We start from the raw sequence: 17,671 nt of genomic DNA, 5'->3' as shown, positions 1-17,671 counted from the left end.
CTGGGTGTTCAAGTGACCTAACCTCAATACAGCTGTGTTTGAGGTTACAGCTTACTTCTGTGTCATCTTAACTCCTCTCAATTGTATTTTAGTATAACAAATGTGCTACAATAAAATTCTCAACTGCCACTCATTGCCACTTAACCAGCTTCCGCTAACCGACTCACAGGATTAAGCAGTAATTTCCATCCTTTCTAAATCCCACAGTATGGTGACAATTCAAGGATAAGAGGGTACTGTAAAAAATACTAGCATAGGGAATATAGTCAGTGATACTGTTAGTAACATTATATGGTGACAGATGGTGACTACACTTATTCTAGTGAGCACTGAGTAATGTATAGAATTGTCGAATCACTATGTTGTACACCAGAAACTACTATAACACTGTATGTCAACTATACTTCAATAATAAAAATTAAAAAAAAACTGATGTACTTCTATTCTCCCCAGCTGTGTTGTATGCTTACAAAAAGTCGGTTAATTTTGTTCCTAAATGTTTTATACCAGTTGTATTTGTTATTGAAATTATACACATGAAATAAAACAATGAAACATGAACAAGGATGAGAGCTGTTTCTGTGAAAAATAAGTGGAAAGTATTGGTAAGATTCTGTAGAGACTAATCATTAAAAGCTTCTGCTACAGCATGTGTAAATGGGGCAAATATAAAAGTTTGGTGGTGGCAAGGGGGAGCATACAAACTAAAACTAGATTGATTCTTGCACTCAAGTTCATGCTCAACTTTAAAGCAACTGAAACTAATATGTAATATGGTTATGGTCTGATGTAAGAAAGATTATCAAGAGTTTCAACCTCATACTCAGCGGCTTTGGCCCTATGTAAAAAGATGAATGAAATGTAAGTTTATTGGGATGAGCACTGGGTGTTGTATGGAAACCAATTTGACAATAAATTTCATATATTGAAAAAAAGAAAAAAGAAAATAGCAGAGGTTGGAGCTGAAAAAAAAAAGAAATGTAAGTTTATATGTTTTAAGTTTGCTGAAGGGGTGCTCGCTTCAGCAGCATATATGTTAAGTTTGCTAAAGTGTTCCTTAAGTACATAATTTATTTAAAGTTCTCCTTTTTTTAAGTGTTATTTATTTAAGTGAACTCTACACCCCATGTGGGGCTTGAACTCACGACCCTGAGATCAAGAGTCATATGCTCTTCCAACTGAGCCACCTGGGCGCCCCCTAGTTCTCCATTTTAATGGATTTTCTGATAAACCTGTAAACTAGGTAAAAGGGATCCTACTATCTGAGAACTCAGGAAAGCCTTCGCAAAGGAGGAAGTCCTTAAGTCGGGACTTGAAGGGTAAGTTTGCCAAAAGAAAAAAGTAGGGAAGATCATTTCATCAAAAGGAGGCATGGCACTGAGGTATATTTAGGAGAATCACAAAGGAAGTACATACTTCATTTGGGATATTTGTTGTATTTGGTAATAGGGAGTCTGGTTGAAGCTAGATTTTGAGGGGCCTTAAGTGCAAGGCAGAGGGATTTGGACTTCATTATCATGAGTAATGGGAAGAGACTGAAGGATTTTCATCATGAGAACAATGCAGTGTGTGCTATGAAAATAATGTTTTAGGAAAGATTAATTTGTCTGTCCTTTTAAAGGTGGAAGGAATAGAGGGAAGACCAAGGGCAGAGTTGCCTATTAGGAAACTACTGGCAAAGATTAGAGGGAATGTTCCAAGTGGTGGCAGGCAATAGGAACAGGGAGGGAAAGGAAGAATGCAAAGTGATATGGTAAAGGAAGAATCGCTACAAATGGTAAATGATTAGATACAGGGATAATGAAAAAGGGAGTGGTTGGATATAATTTCAAAGCTTTGAACCTGGTCAGTGGAGAGTGACAGCATTGTTGGCAGAAATAAGACAAGGAGAGAGTTGGTTATGGACAAAATATTAAAGGCTGGTTTTAGACATATTGTAGAAGGAGATAAAACCGGTTAATCACATAGGAATGGCAGCTGTGGGTGTCAGAGCAGAGAGCAGGAGGTGGGCTGGCTGAGGACGTACACTTTGGAGAAAGCCAAGTGGAATAAATGATACTCCTTAAGTCTATTGACCAAGTCCTTGGGCAGAGTAATGATGTAAGCCAGCCCTCTGCCTTACAAAGTCACTGCCAACCTAAGCCAAATCTGTCTTCTAAACTGCTTACACAGCTCATGCTTTTTAATCTTATCCCACCTCTTAAACGATGCAGTACATAAACATTTATCTTGATTTCCTGTGTGCACATAATAGCATAAAAAATATGGCTTATTAGATCTACATGCTACACAGTGATTTTTCTAGCCAATTATACTCCATTTCTAAGATTTTAACAATGAGAGTAATTGATCATGTGTGGAGAAAAACAAGATTATTAAGCCTTAATCTTGTGGTATTCTCATGTTTAGAGGGAAGAGGAAGAATTAAAAGAAAACAAAGACAGGACAATCAGAAAAATAGGAGAATAACATTAGTGTAATATTATGGATGCCAAAGGGGAGTTTCGAAAAGGAAAGAGCAGTCAATAGTATCAAATACTTCAGAGAATAATGGTAAATCTTATTTTAAAATTTTCTATGAACTAACATGATATTTATCTTTCTCTGACTTATTTCATGCAGCATAATGCTCTCTAGCTCCATCCACCTCATTGCAAGTGGCAAGATTATGTTCTTTTTTATGGCTGAATAATAGGAGCTAGAGAGTATTATGCTACAAGAAATAAGTCAGTCACAGAAAGACATACCACATGATTTCACTCTAATATGGAATTTATGAAACAAAACAAATTAACATAGAGGGGGGAAAAAAAGAGAGGCAAACCAAGAAACAGATTCTTAACTATAGAGAAGGTACTGATGGTTACCAGATGGGAGGTGGGGAGGGGGATGGGTAAAGTCAGTGATGGAGATTAAGGAGTGCACTTGTGATGAGCACTTGTGATGAGCACTTGTGATGAGCACTTGTGATGTGACCTGTAATGGAAGTGCTGAATCACTCTTTTGTACACCTGAAACTCATACGTATGGCACATGGAATTTAAATAAAATCTTTAGGGGCGCCTGGGTGGCACAGTCGGTTAAGCGTCCGACTTCAGCCAGGTCACGATCTCGCGGTCCGTGAGTTCGAGCCCCGCGTCAGGCTCTGGGCTGATGGCTCGGAGCCTGGAGCCTGTTTCCGATTCTGTGTCTCCCTCTCTCTCTGCCCCTCCCCCGTTCATGCTCTGTCTCTCTCTCTGTCCCAAAAATAAATAAAAAACGTTGAAAAAAAAATTTAAATAAACTCTTTAAAAAGCCCAAAAAACAAAACAAAAAAACCCCCCAAAACTTTCTATGTGCCAGGAACTGGTCCCAAGAACTTACTGGGTAAATTTTAATAATATATTCTATTTAATGTAATCTATCTGAAATATTATCATTTCAATATGTAATCAGTATAAGAAATTATAATCTCTTTTCTATACCAAAACTTAGATTTATTTCAAACTTTTTAGCACATCTCAATTCCGACTAGTCACATTTCAAATGCTCAGCAGTCACATGCGGGTGGTGGCTACCATACTGGATAGCCGGCTGTTTGAAGGATTAGAGATACCACATCTCCTAAAGGAGCGGCAGGAGATAAGGCGCTAGGCACAGTGTCGGGCAAGCAGGAAACACACAGAAATGTTAGCCTCATCTTTCTGCCAACCTTCGTGCCCATGATGGTTCATAGTTCTCTGGAATCACCCTGAGCACTCCACTCTACTTTTTCAAATCCTTTATTCCTCGCCTCCTTCTTTCTTCTCTTCCAGAAAGTACATAAGGGCACTTTCGCCACACCAGCCTGCTGAAGCCACTGTCCCTCTGGCCTGCTGCTGCAGTATCCCCCCTATGTAACCTCCTGCCATCAGCTCCTACTCCCTCCAATCCATTCTCCACTGAATGGCTGGAAAGCTGTTTTGGTGATTTTTTTTTTAATTGTAAAAAGTACATGAAGTAAAACTACCATTTTAATCGTTTTTAAGTGTACAATTCTTTGGCATGGAGTACATTCACAATGTTGTGCAACCATCACCACTATTCATTTCCAGAACTTTTCATCATCCCCATAGAAGCTCTGCACTCATTAAAGAATGACTCCCTATCCTTCCATCCTCATCCCCTGCTAACCTCTATTCTACTTTCTGTCTGTACCAATTTGCCTATTCTACGTACCTCATATAAGTGGAATCATACAATAATTGTAAATTTGTGTTTGGCTTTTTTCACTTAGCGTAATACTTTCAAGGTTTAACCATGGATCAGAATGTATCAGAATTTAAATCCTTTTTATGGCTAGTGTGCCATTGGATGGCTATATCATATTTTGTTTATCCATTGTGTCTTGAGGGGCATTTGGGTTGTTTTGACTTTTTGGCTATTATGAATAATGGTGTTACGAACATGGAGTGGTGTACCAGTATCCAAAAACTTTTGAATGCATACCTCACTAAATCCTAACCACAACTCTGTGAAGTAGATACTATTATTACCTTCATTTTATATATAGGAATAAAAATGCACATAGAGGTGAAGTCACTTAGCTCCTGAGTAGGAAAGCCAGGATTTAAATGCAACAACATTGTCATTTTTGTGTGCGCCATGATGTGAAAAGGGTGAGGGAGCACTGCTGTACAACAGGGTGTTACAGCTGCCTCAGCAAGAGAGCGGAAGACAGAGAAAGGGTGACTGGATATTTTGGAGCTCAGAGTGACCAGGGAGCAAGGTGCAGACAAAGAAGTAGAAAATAAAGAAGTGGTGGCAGTAAGAGAGAAAGAAAAACAGGATGACAACCAGAAAGCATAGCAGTGTTCAGCGAATGGACTTTTTTTTTTCAAGATGGAGAAGACCCTAGAGTGTTTAAAAGAGATTAGAGAAATAGATTTCAAGATCATTAACAAAAGGATCACAGCATGAAAATAGGATACCTAGAAATATTAGATAGGCAGATAAATTAATTGATGGACTTATTCTGGTATAATCCAAAGAAGGAAGATGCTATACTTTGTAGCACCAAGCTTTCTGTGAAATAGCAGAAGTTGGCTATAAATATGAATAAAAGGATTGAGAACCAAGCCCTGTCTAACCAATGGCAGGGCTTTATTCATTAGGAAGAAAGCATTATTCTGAATGACATTTTATGCTACCTTGTTCGTTTCACTGTCTTTGAATCCTTTTTCAAGTATTTGTAGCAGATGCTTTTTCTTCACTGTAACTTCAGGATCAAAAACATAAAAAAGACATTCCAGCATCTTTCGATAGCTCCTTAAGAATAATTAAGATAAAAAAAAGTTTGAGAATTGATTTCAAAAGAGCTTAGGCATAGATAAGACAATCATATATCCTGCCCTGGATATTTCCCATTTACAGTGAATGTCCAGTGTCATTACTAAGCCTCCAATCCCCCTCAGTCTCAAAAAGAGCCCCAGGGGCACCTGGGTGGCTCAGTTTGTTGAGCGTCTGACTTTGGCTCAGGTCATGATCTCAAGGTTTGTGGGTTCGAGCCTTGCATCAGGTTCTGGGCCAACAGCGAGGAGTCTGCTTGGGATTTTCCCTCTCTGCCCCTCACCTGCTTGCTCTCTCTCTGTCTCTTTCAAAATGGACAAATGAAAACTTAAAAAACAAAAAAGGCCCCAGTGTGGGTAAACTATGATGTCATCCTCCTCAAGGGAGATGCATGAAAAGGAAATATTTACTAACAAGGCATATTTTCAATATTGTGAACTTAAAAAAAATGTTCATTTATTTTTGAGAGAGAGAGAGCGAGAGCGAGATTGAGACCGAACAGGGGAGGGGAAGAGAGGGCGGAGGGAGAGAGAATCCCAAGCAGGCTCCAAGCAAAGTCCAACACGGGGCTCAAGCCCATGATCCGTGAGATCATGACCTGAGCTGAAGTTGGGTGCTTAACTGACTGAGCCACCCAGGCACTCCAATATTGTAAGCTTTTAAAACAGAATGACTCTTTACAAAATAAAATCAGACTTCTGTAAAAATGTTCCTTACGGAATTTAACTTCTTACTCTGAATCATGCATATCTTCATTGTCAAGAAACTTCTGGAGTTTCTCTTCAAATTTTAGTCTCAGAATACGGTTGTTAACTTTGATGATACGTTTTACTTTCACTCCAGTAATACCATATGGCCTGAAGTCCCAGGTACAAAAACGTGAGAGAATTAGTTCATAGCAGGAGTTAAACCTATATGGGAAAACAGAATATATATAAAGAAAAGAACACATTGTCCTTAAAATGTTGAAGAACACAAAGTTACATATAATAAAAGTTATAACCCATATTTTATATTTTTTGCTAAAGATACATTGTCATATCATAGCTCTGCTTTGGTCCAAACTGGGCACACTTAATCAATAAAAGAGATGTTAAACTTTGAAACATAAAAGTAAGAGTTGTTTTTATTAATGATTAGATATGTGTTTTGACTGAAAGACATGTTGCTTGAGTAATCCTTCATTACTGAAACACTTTGTTTTTTGGCTTCAGTGAAACCATATATTTCTGGCTTTCTTCTTATTGGCTGCTCCTTAATGGTTTTCTTTGCTGATTCTTTTTCCTCTGGCAGCTTTCTAAATGTTGGATTGCACCTGGAATAAGTCTTGGGTGCTCCTTTTGTTTCCATGAATACTATTCCTAGGTGATTTCATCTGGTCCCTTGGCAATATACAGAAAAAATATATTTTATATATACGGATATATTCCAACATTTTACTTTCAGACTTTATCTCTACCCAATTTAGGTGGATATACCCCTACTTGAACATCCAACTGCTTAGTTGGTATGTTCACTTGCATATGGAATAGGCCTCTAAAACTTAATTCATCACCTGCTTCTAAGCCTACTCCTTCTGACTGTTTTCCATCTCAGTATATGGTACCAGCATCTAACTGGTAGCTTAAGTTAACATCCCAGGAATGAAACTTGCCTCCTGTCTGTCTCACTAATATCCAATTCTTTGGTCAAATCTCTTTGGCCTTACATCTAAAATATCCTGATTATAACCCTATGTCATCACTATCACTGTTATTACTTTTTTGCAAATCATCATCATCTCTCATTTGGACTACTGCCAATAACTTCATAACTAGGGATATAGAAGTGAAAGAGGCAGGGTCCCTCCTCTCATGGAGCCTATATTATAAGGAGTTGGCCAAAAAATAAACAATACATAAATAAAATCATTTCTAAACTGACAAGTGCTTTGAAGAAAGAGAAGTTTGGGGTAAGGACTGGAGTGGGGGCTACTGAGTATAGATCTGGGTAAGATATTTCAGAGAAGATATTTGAGTGAAGAAAAGGAGAAGAAGGGGCCAACTATGTGAAGATCTCAAGAAAATGTATTGGAAGTGCTCATCTGCTCTCTACTGCCCTTACTGGGCCATGCCCTATCTTAAAGTAGCACAGAATTTGGACTAAGATGAGATTTTAAAACGAATCAATTTGGGGGCACCTGGGTGGCTCAGTAGGTTAAGCATCTGACTCCAGCTCAGGTCATGATCTCACGGTTCATGGGTTCGAGCCCTGCGTTGGGCTCAGTGCTGACAGCTCAGAGCCTGGAGCCTGTTTTGGATTCTGTGTCTCCCTCTCTTTCTGCCCCTCCCCTGCTGTGCTCTCTCTCTTTCCCTCTTAAGAATAAATAAACATTAAAAAAATAATAATAATAAAATAAAATGGATCAATTTGAAAAGAAAGCTAAGTGATCCTATATGCGATACATTTACCTGTAATGAGATGTCTGGTCCTCACTGGCATACAATATCAACAAAGGCCTGAGCATGAGTGTGGGCTAAGATCACAGAGGTGAGCTTCCTGGTGGGTGGTCTTTCCCTGGGACAAACTCATTTAGAGTGAGTGTCTGCCTTTCTCACTAGCGAAGACTGAACCAGTGCAGCTAAGAGCTGCCCAATTGCTCTTCCCTTGGAGTTGAAAAGTGAGCTGCCCAAACCAAACCACTCCCGGAGGAGCTCACAGTCTGTTAGGAGACAGATACATATAAGTAGTGTGGCAACCAGCTGATGCTGCTAATTAGTTCGGAGGTCTGGATAAATAATTACATCATCACCAGGAGTGGGAAACCTCCAGGCTCATGTATAGAGGGATCACTGTCTGGGCCTGATCAGTCCAAGTCACTCCTACATAATACATCCTGGAACCACTGAAGCTCCAATTACTACTTGCACTCTATTTTTATTATTATTATACTCTGATAGAAAGTGTTGTAGGCATTTTATTTAGATAAAGTTTTGTCATATAGTAACAAGGATAAACAAGGGTAGAAGCGATAAATGGACAACACCTAGCTTCTAGTTCAGTTCCCAGGAATGCAAGAACTAAGAATGGCACAGGAAACTCCATGAAGTGGAATCCTTTCATAGAGCTTTTCTCTGCCTGGAAATTCAGTAGCTGAGCCCTTCTTCACATAGAATTCCTACAGCCCTGGAGACTGGGAACCCCCGTGCTAATGGGACATGGGCTCTGTGCTATCTGGAATCCGAGAACTAAAGCCATTCAATAAATCACCTGGTCAAGCTGGAGATGAGAAGACATCACTCACAGAGTGCCAAAATACTGCTAGAGGAGGGAGAACCAAACCTATAACTGACTAGGAAGTACTGTGACACTCCGTATTATCAGTTCCTCGTAGAAGAGGACACTTCTCATAGCATTGTTGGTAACGTGCTACATGCACTGGGCAGCATCTCATTACTGACCCGAGATATATGCTTTCTAGTCTGAACCTCAAATAATAACTGTAGGAACTTATATAAAATAATATCTAAATCTCTTATACCTCTCTTTCAAGGGGTCCCAAAGACTTAAGGGCGAAATTCAAACTACCAGCTCACGGTGCGCTTTAATGATCAGGCCTTTGTCATGTGGAAATACTGTAGTTCTCCAAATGTATTATAATAGTTCCATACCTTTTCACCACATGCTGTTTCCTCTGCTTAGCAAGTCCTTCCCCTAATTCTGTGTATAGTTAACTTCTATCTGTCCCTCAAATTTCAGATCAAAGTATCTCCCTCAGATGTCCCCACTTCCAAAAACTTTCTCTACACCCCCATTCTGGTTTGAATGTCATTCTTCTCCAGACCAACAATTATCCCAGAATTTAGTACTGCTTCATTTCCATAGTCTCCCATACCAGATGGCAGCCTGGATGAGAGCAGGAACTGTAACTTTTACCCCTAGCACCTAGAATAGAATCTGGGCCATGGTAGAAACCCAGTGGATGGATGCTGAGCAAGTGAACACAATAGAAAAGATTCAAAGATGAATAAGAATGCAGTCTCTATCTTCACTGAGTTTATAAACAAATGGAGCAGAAAAGTAATGGGACAAACAATAGGCAAAATTATAACTGAGTAGAAGATAGGAGAGATGCAACATAGTGCTGTGAAGATTCAAAGAGAATAATAATAATGACTAATCTGATAAAGATGACAAAGGTATTCCTCACAAAAGATGGCTCTTGATGTTGGCCTTGAAGATAAAGTAAGTTTTGACAGACAATGATAGAGAGTGAGGGCAAGGATGTAAGGTATTCTGGGTGAAGGAAGCAGAACAGAGGAAACCACGGTGGTGCACCAGCTGTGTCCCAAGAGCAGTGAGGCACACACAGTTTGGCTGACTCTGGAGGGGTTGGAAAAGTAGTAGGATGGTTTGAACACCATATGGTGAAGCCCACTGAATATTGGGGTGAAAGGTTTGAATATCACTTGGAAAATAACAGGTTGCTACAAAAGGCTTTTATTTTGTTTTACACAGTGCTCTCTGTGTAGGAGGTGTGCCAGCAGGGACCACATAGGAAATCATTTAGTTATCTTTACTGATTGATTAGCAAATACCAAGTACCTACTATATGCAGACACTGTACTACACCCAACGTGTGGCTTGAACTCACGACCTCCAGATCAAGAGTCGCATACTCTACCGACTGAGCCAACCAGGCGCCTCAGGAGCTATTTCATAGTATCCATAAAAAATCACAGCTAAGGTGGCCAAGTTTGTAAAAAAACAATCCTTCAAATTCTGCCAATGTAGATTTGATTTTCTTCTTAAAATGGAACAAGGCTGTTATTACTAAAGCCAAGTAAACAATTGCTAATGCTTATCAAAATCCATCAACCTAATTTACTATCAGGTTGACATAGTTACCTAATGGCTTTTTAGTCATTTTGCTTTTATGTATTTTTTCCTTATAATCTACTTGTTTTGTAAAGAGACTACTATGCAATAAGTTACAAAGAAACGGAAATAATAATAAACAAATCTGTTTAGGTTGAGTGAATATAAATGAAAGACTGAAAAATTTTTCATGCACCCTGCAGACAGACACCATTCAATTTTTGTACTTGAAAAATCAAGGCCTTTATTTGTTTATATGGGAAATGGGATGAATCCCCTTTATATCTTTGCACATAAAAATCAAGTATTGTGGTTAAGTGAATAGTGGTAACTGCTGGGCCATTGATGTACTGATACAAGAGAAAATATTTTAAACGGTCTATTTCTCACTTGGGCAGAACTTCTTATGGCTTAAAGTAATTCATAACAATTACATATTTTTATTTATAAAAAGTTAATACAGGGGCGCCTGGGTGGCTCAGTCGGTTGAGCATCCGACTTCGGCTCAGGTCATGATCTCACAGTTTGTGAGTTTGAGCCCCGCGTCGGGCTCTGTGCTGACAGCTCAGAGCCTGGAGCCTGCTTTGGATTCTGGGTCTCCCTCTCTCTCTGCCCCTAACCCACTCACATTCTGTCTCTGTCTCTCTCAAAAATAAACATATAAAAAGTTAATACGAATTTTGCATTTTACTCCATAAAAGTCAGTGTTTGTTTCAACACTGACTGCAAATACAATCCGCTGGGATGCTGGATCAAGTCCATTCAATCACTTTACGTGTTTCCTGCTTTCTCTCTACACACCCAAATTCGCAGTATGCTCTAGGGTTGTAGGGCAAGCTTTGGCTTGTTCACAGCTCCCCAGTTTTGAGGAAATGATTATAGAAATGTGGAAGTTATAATTAGTGATATTTTCTGCTGCAAACCTTTTCTTTCCTTCCTTCCTTCCTTCCTTCCTTCCTTCCTTCCTTCAGAATTATTTTCTAAGTTGTACCCTCAAGTTGAGGCAACACAGCCATTTCCTTGTTTGTACCAGGAGGCTTCAATTACGAAGTGTGTATGCCCGTTTCCTGTTTCTGGTGGCTCTCTGCATTTCTGCCTAAATGGACTTTTAACCCAAATTCCTGGTTTTTAAGTGTATGCCTTATTTCAACTCAGAGAGTCCATGTGCCCCCTGACTCTAGCCAGCTCTAGACAACTGGTTTGACCTTGACTATGGACCCCCAGGAAATTTGCTATGGTGCCTCCCCCAGTGTCTGCGACCTGCTGTTGCCAATCTTGCTCCTGTGTTCCTTCTCTATTGTAGGTTCTCACACAATATTCAGAATCCAGGGCCACGTCCAGTCAAGAAATGAACAGTATAAACATATATGAAGTTAATACTTAGCCATAAACTTAAAAAAATTTATTCTGGCTCTTGGGCTAAGGGAAATTGGGTAAAGAGCAATGAAATATCATTAGGATGTTCTGAAGATTAGCTCACAGCAATTATGTAAACAGAAAAACATATTGGTGGCAAAATAGGTAACAGCTACTCTTCAGTGGATGAACATTCTATATGAGAAGTGTTTTGAAAATTAGACATTTTAAGATTTTATAAGTTGATATTTTAGCTGATGATCCTAAGCACCTAAAATTATTTATTTTTTTAAAGTCTATTTATTTTGAGAGCAACAGAGGCAGCATGAGTGGGGGAGGAGCACAGAGAGAGGGAGAGAGAATCCTAAGCAGGCTCTGCACTGACAGCATGGAGCCCGACGCGGGACTCAAACCCATGAACCATGAGATCATGACCTGAGCTGATACCAAGGGTCAGATGTTCAACTGACTGAGTTACCCAGGCACCCCTAAGCACCTAAAATTATTTTTAAGGCTGTAATTAAATTTCAAACAGATTTACCAGTCATCAGATCGAGTGCCTTCTTCAAAGTGGATATTTCCCACAGTTTCCAACTCAATTAACAAAAATGGGATCCATAAGCCATGGCTTTTCTTCTTTTGTTTTACTTCAACATGATAAATTGCTTCAATCCTATTTAAGAGAAAAATTAAGTTATTAGAAAAACCTAAATATCACAACATTAAAATTATAGTTAAAATAGATTTTTAAAAAAAGGCTGATATAAAAATATAAGGCATTTGTCAATGGGTACAGAAAGCTTGGTGTTAACAGTTAAACCAAGTTAAAGACATTCTGTTTCTGGCAATAAGGTTAGAAGTCTCTCCTGGCTCTGCCGCTTATGGCTCGCAGATCTTTTGATGCTGCGGTTTCTCAGTAAAATGGCAATATTAACAGTACCTACATCTGAAAAGGCTTTTTTTTTTTTTTTTTGACGATTCTATGCAAAATACATATAAAGCTCTTAGCAAAGAATTTGGCAGAGTAAGAAATAAGTGTTAGCTGTTAGGAGGAGTAGTAGAAGCAGTAGGAGCAGTAGGAGTATTTACAGGGCAAACTAACTTTATCCATTTAATGCCCTAGTAAATAAAAAATTATTGGTACTTACTAAATCTTCTGCTTTATATTTCTAGTTGAAACTCAGCCAGAGTTTGTTTCTACGTGACTCCAGACAACTATGTATGTGCTTTGCTCAGTCAGGTCTATGTGGTGAGTTTCTCCATCAGTAGCAGCTCTATTTTTAGTTTGCAGACACTAGAGCAGTGATGTGACAAGAAGCCACTAGGGGGAAGTTTGCTGTACCTAATTAAGCATTGCCTCTGTAAAAAACTATGTATGTCGGCTTTGAATCAATGATGTCTATCTCTGCTGGGAATGGGACTAGAAACACATTCCGTGTTTTACTTCATAATTCTTTCCACCCCTGAGGAAGAGAACTGAGCTCGACTGATAGCCTAGAACATTCTATCCTCTCCTGTTTCAAATTTGAACTAGACAATTCATAAAACATACTCATCTAGTTTTTTGTTCCAGAATGTTACCCTTTCATTCAAGGCATTTAGTTTGGTCAGTATCTTCTGTTGAAGATTTGGCTCCTCTGTGACAGTTTCACACTTCTTTGATTTTTCAAGTTCAGCTACTTTATTGTTATTGGATCTATCACCGTGCCCTTTGGCAGATCCCTTGAGTTCCGCAAGTTCCCGTTCCAGCTGTTGAAATCAGTGTGCCATAGAGCAAAACATTTTAGTGGAATTATGAAATATACAGTTAATTTAAATAAATAAAATAGAAATCTAGATAATAAATAGGCCAAACGCATAAAAACATGCCAAATGTGCAATTACAACTTTGGTGCAAGTTTAGTCAGTCAATTTCTTTTGACCAAAGGACATTCTTAAATACTTCAAACATGGCAGTTCTTTTCATCGAAATGAGAAAAGCAAAGAAATTGATTTTTAAATATTAGTGATGAGCTTCCTTCTATTAAAGCCAAAGTAAAATTATAACAAATACTGGTTTGGGTATAAATAAAATATTTAAACTTCAAGGTAATGTGACATTTATCACACCTACTTTTCAATTTTTCAGTATTTTTTTTAAGTACTTTGGTATTCTGGGAAAAAATCAACCATAGAAAATATATAAAACATGTATATTGAGATGCATATTTTTCCTCTTGCCTCAGTCTCCTATATACGGCTCAGCACGGCAATGTTTTTGTTTAAATTTTGATTGTTTTTTCTTGTTCATAGTGGACTTTTTTGGCATTCATTTGTATTTTAAAAAAAAATATTGCATTAGATATGATTTATTGTGATTACTGAGGTGTTTAGCACTCTAATTTTGGGCCTGCAGTGAGTACCTCAATTGCCTTGCCTTAACCCCAGCTTTGTAGGATTTCAAGATACATTGGAGAGATTTTTATAAATAGAAATTTACTGATTATCTGTCCCACCTCTATAATGGCTATATCCAGCTATTAAAAGCAAATCAAGCATATTTATAAAAATGCTATAGTTTATCTAATCTACAGGTATTATTTTTCACATTTGCAGATTTTCCTTAATACATGCATTTGTACACAAAAATAGATATAAAATGATTTTCATATACTGGTTCATTTTTTATCCAAAAATAAATGTTGTTAATGTTTCACTTTAAGGATGTCTATTATATTATTAATTCAAGCCTGTTTATTTTAGGAAGAGCATTAAATATATTTAAAAGACTTGGTTTTTAATGGCAGTATACTACTCTACCTTAAGAATGAATAATTCTTCCTCTTTAGTTAAACAATTAGGTAAGTTTCCAATTTTTTGTTGTTATTAATAGTGTAGTGACAAATATCTTATGTATGTAAATTTTATCCAAATCCTTAGAACAGAGTGCTACCAGTAGGTTTACTGGGTCAAAGGCTACAAGCATTTTTTAGGCTGTGAATACATATGACCCAAATTACATTTCTTTTTTTTTTTTTTTATTTTTTTTATTTTTTATTTTTTTTTATTTTTTTTTTATTTTTTAATATATGAAATTTACTGTCAAATTGGTTTCCATACAACACCCAGTGCTCATCCCAAAAGGTGCCCTCCTCAATACCCATCACCCACCCTGCCCTCCCTCCCACCCCCCATCAACCCTCAGTTTGTTCTCAGTTTTTAACAGTCTCTTATGCTGACCCAAATTACATTTCATTGGTGGTGTAGTAGGGTCACACTCATCTTCACCAGCCTGAGTACTGTCACGTGTTACACTTTGACAATTTTATAGGAGAAAATGGTTTTGTTATCTTAATTCACACTTGGAAATTAATAACCAAGTTAAGCTCTTCTTTCAAATCTTAGTCATTTTTTAATTTCTTCTTTTGTGAAACAGAAGCTTATGTACTTTGCTCAGTTTTTCTATTTGAATATTTGCTTTTTGTTTTGTTTATTTATGAATGCTTATACTAAGGTTGTCCATCATGGTTTTTTAAAAATATTTATTTTTAAGTAATCTCTACACACAGTGTGGGGCTCGAACTCACAACCCCAAGATCAAGAGTCACATGGTCTACTAACTGAGCCAGCCAGATGCCCCCATCATGTTTGCTGAAAACTGTTTATTTTTATTAATGATCCTTTTTAGTACCAAAGCATTTTACTTTTATTTTTTGCAATCAGATCTACATTCTGTTCTTTTGTTATTTCTAGTATTCCTTTTATTTGGCAGGCTGAGATCAGTTAACCATATTCATCTATATATTCTTCAGTTTTTTTCATGTTTTTTCATTTTTAATTTAGTTCTTTTTTTCTCCCCACTGGCATTTTTTTTTTTTTTGGTAAAGTGTAAACTAAGAATCCAATTCCCCTACCCCCAAATAATTTATTTGTCTAACACTTGTAGAATAATTATATTTTCTTACTTTAAAAAAATACAGTAAGTTCTTATATATAAAAAGTTCTATTTTGAGGTTAATAATCCTTCATTTTTCAAAGCCTACTGTTGGTAAAGGAAATCCAATTTACTCTAAGTAAAAAAAGCACACATAATATAACTACCAAAGTGCAGCTTGCTTTAAAGGTCTCATCTGGTTTTAATACCTTAAAAGTATTATTAAAGGGAAATTTTAGCACTTTAGACCAAAAAATTAATTTTGAGCACAACCTGAATATGTCTAATAAAAATACAGCTGAAATAAATTCTAATAGATTTCAATAACTTTTGGAATCATACTGAATTACACAGCTTTTTAAACATTTATAAATTTATAAGCCTCTACCTTTTTACAGTTGTAGATTTCTAAGCACACAACGAAGCTTGGTCAAGCAAATGGAATCAAAGGTTTAGAAGCAAACTTGTAGTAATAAAAAAAGTAGTAATAAAAAAATAAGTAGTAATAAAAAAATTATTTCTGTATGTGTATACATATATATATATAATTTAAAAGATAATGCTGTCTTATCACCAGTTTTCTGAAGATATGGCCACTAAAATTTTACAATACTGAATCTTACATTTTTTTTCACAAAGCTAAATAATTTTATTCTTTCTTCTGGCAATTTCTGTAATTTGCATTTTCGTTCATTCAATTTTTCAAGGTCTTCATGAAGATGCCTCTGAACAGTTTTTATACGCATATTGTAATACATTATTTTTTTCATTGCTGTGGTCTAAAAGTGAGAAAATAAAAACCAATAAATGATCAGCTGAAGCAAAAAACATTATTAAGTTTGGTAGCATTATGGGAGTGTGATATGTTCTATATACCCACTGGAAAATTTTACATGCCCAATAACTCATAATGATGATAGCTGAAATGATGACGGCTATACAGAGTGCTATATTTAAACAATAAGCAAAATATAAAATTCCAAATATTTCCTTTGTAGATAATATTTTAAGTTAAGGCATATTCATATTTATTTCGAGGATGACAACATAAAGTGCTTCCAGATAGAATTCAATTTATAAAATCTTATCATTTAGCTAATAAAGCATATTGCTAAAAAGCAAATAGGTCACTGCATTATTCCTATTTAATTAACTTAGGGAAAAATACATCAAAAGCATTAAAAGCAAATGTAACATTATTCATTTTTTAAAAGCATGGGTAAGAAATAGAATTTGATTTTCGCCCAATTCTATAAAAGGATGCTCTAAATAAACTTGTTTTAGATTGAGCAAATGACTAAATTGTCAATCTAATCCCATTACCTAGAATATCTTAATACCAGTGGATTATCTAGTTATAATAAATATATAATAAATAGATTAAATCTACTATTAAGAAATACACCAGCTAAATGGTACCTACAAGTAATATTAGTCAAAAGGAACTAGCTGAGGAGAAAATAAGCAAATCAGATGCACTATTAAATGTGACCTAGTTTTAACTGTTTACCTGAAATAATGAAGACATTTCTCTTTATTAGGTTATCTGTACCTTAAATAATTTGGAAGGCTTGTACACTGTTCTGGACACGTATTTTCATAGATGCAGGCTCTTGTTATGTGATTTATTTGTTAGAAAGTGGATAATCAAGATCCCAACAGAATTATTTGGCATAAAATATAGAATAGACACAGTTGTATGGCATGATGAACAGGCCAAAAGAATTCCCTTTCCCAACATATTATGAAGTTCTGAGATTGAAATCACTAAATTCCTCTATAAAAAATAAGGCATCAGTAACAGAGAACAGTTCAGAAAAAACACGCTAGTAAGATGATGATTAATAGATAAAAAATTCCTGATAAAGAAGAGCTTATTTTGGAAGGGCAACTGAGAAGAAAAACAGTAATTAAAGAAATGGCAAGTGGTGTTAATTTTTTGCCTATTTGGAGAAAATGGAAAATCCAATAAAGAATGCTTTGAGTCAGTGTAAAAATTTTCTATTGAATTCTTAAATCTAAAACAAGAGAACGTGGGTAAAGATAGGATTGCTAAATAAAAGATAAGATTCTAAGTTAAATTTGAACTTTAGGTAAATAATAAATCATGTTTGGCACAAAAACAGACACATAGACCAATGGAATAGAATAGAAACCCCAGAACTAGACCCCCAAACGTATGGCCAACTAATCTTTGACAAAGCAGGAAAGAACATCCAATGGAAAAAAGACAGTCTC

The 17,671-nt window shown here is 36.6% G+C and overlaps 1 protein-coding gene across 4 annotated transcripts in view; it reads right to left on the bottom strand.

Moving 5' to 3' along the window:
• LRRC9 (leucine rich repeat containing 9) overlaps positions 1-17,671 on the bottom strand; it is a 112,460-nt gene that overhangs the window by 72,056 nt on the left and 22,733 nt on the right. For all 4 annotated transcript variants that reach the window (XM_042943393.1, XM_042943396.1, XM_042943394.1 and 1 more), the window contains exons 8-12: positions 16,057-16,212; positions 13,073-13,269; positions 12,062-12,193; positions 6,042-6,218; positions 5,169-5,286 (exon numbers count right to left, since the gene is read on the bottom strand). In XM_042943393.1, the coding sequence (XP_042799327.1) occupies positions 5,169-5,286; positions 6,042-6,218; positions 12,062-12,193; positions 13,073-13,269; positions 16,057-16,212 (780 nt within the window). The remainder of the gene's footprint in view (positions 1-5,168; positions 5,287-6,041; positions 6,219-12,061; positions 12,194-13,072; positions 13,270-16,056; positions 16,213-17,671) is intronic.

Source organism: Panthera leo, chromosome B3 (genome assembly GCF_018350215.1).
Source record: "Panthera leo isolate Ple1 chromosome B3, P.leo_Ple1_pat1.1, whole genome shotgun sequence".
Taxonomy (NCBI): domain Eukaryota; kingdom Metazoa; phylum Chordata; class Mammalia; order Carnivora; family Felidae; genus Panthera; species Panthera leo.
This window is presented reverse-complemented; position numbering and strand designations above follow the sequence as displayed.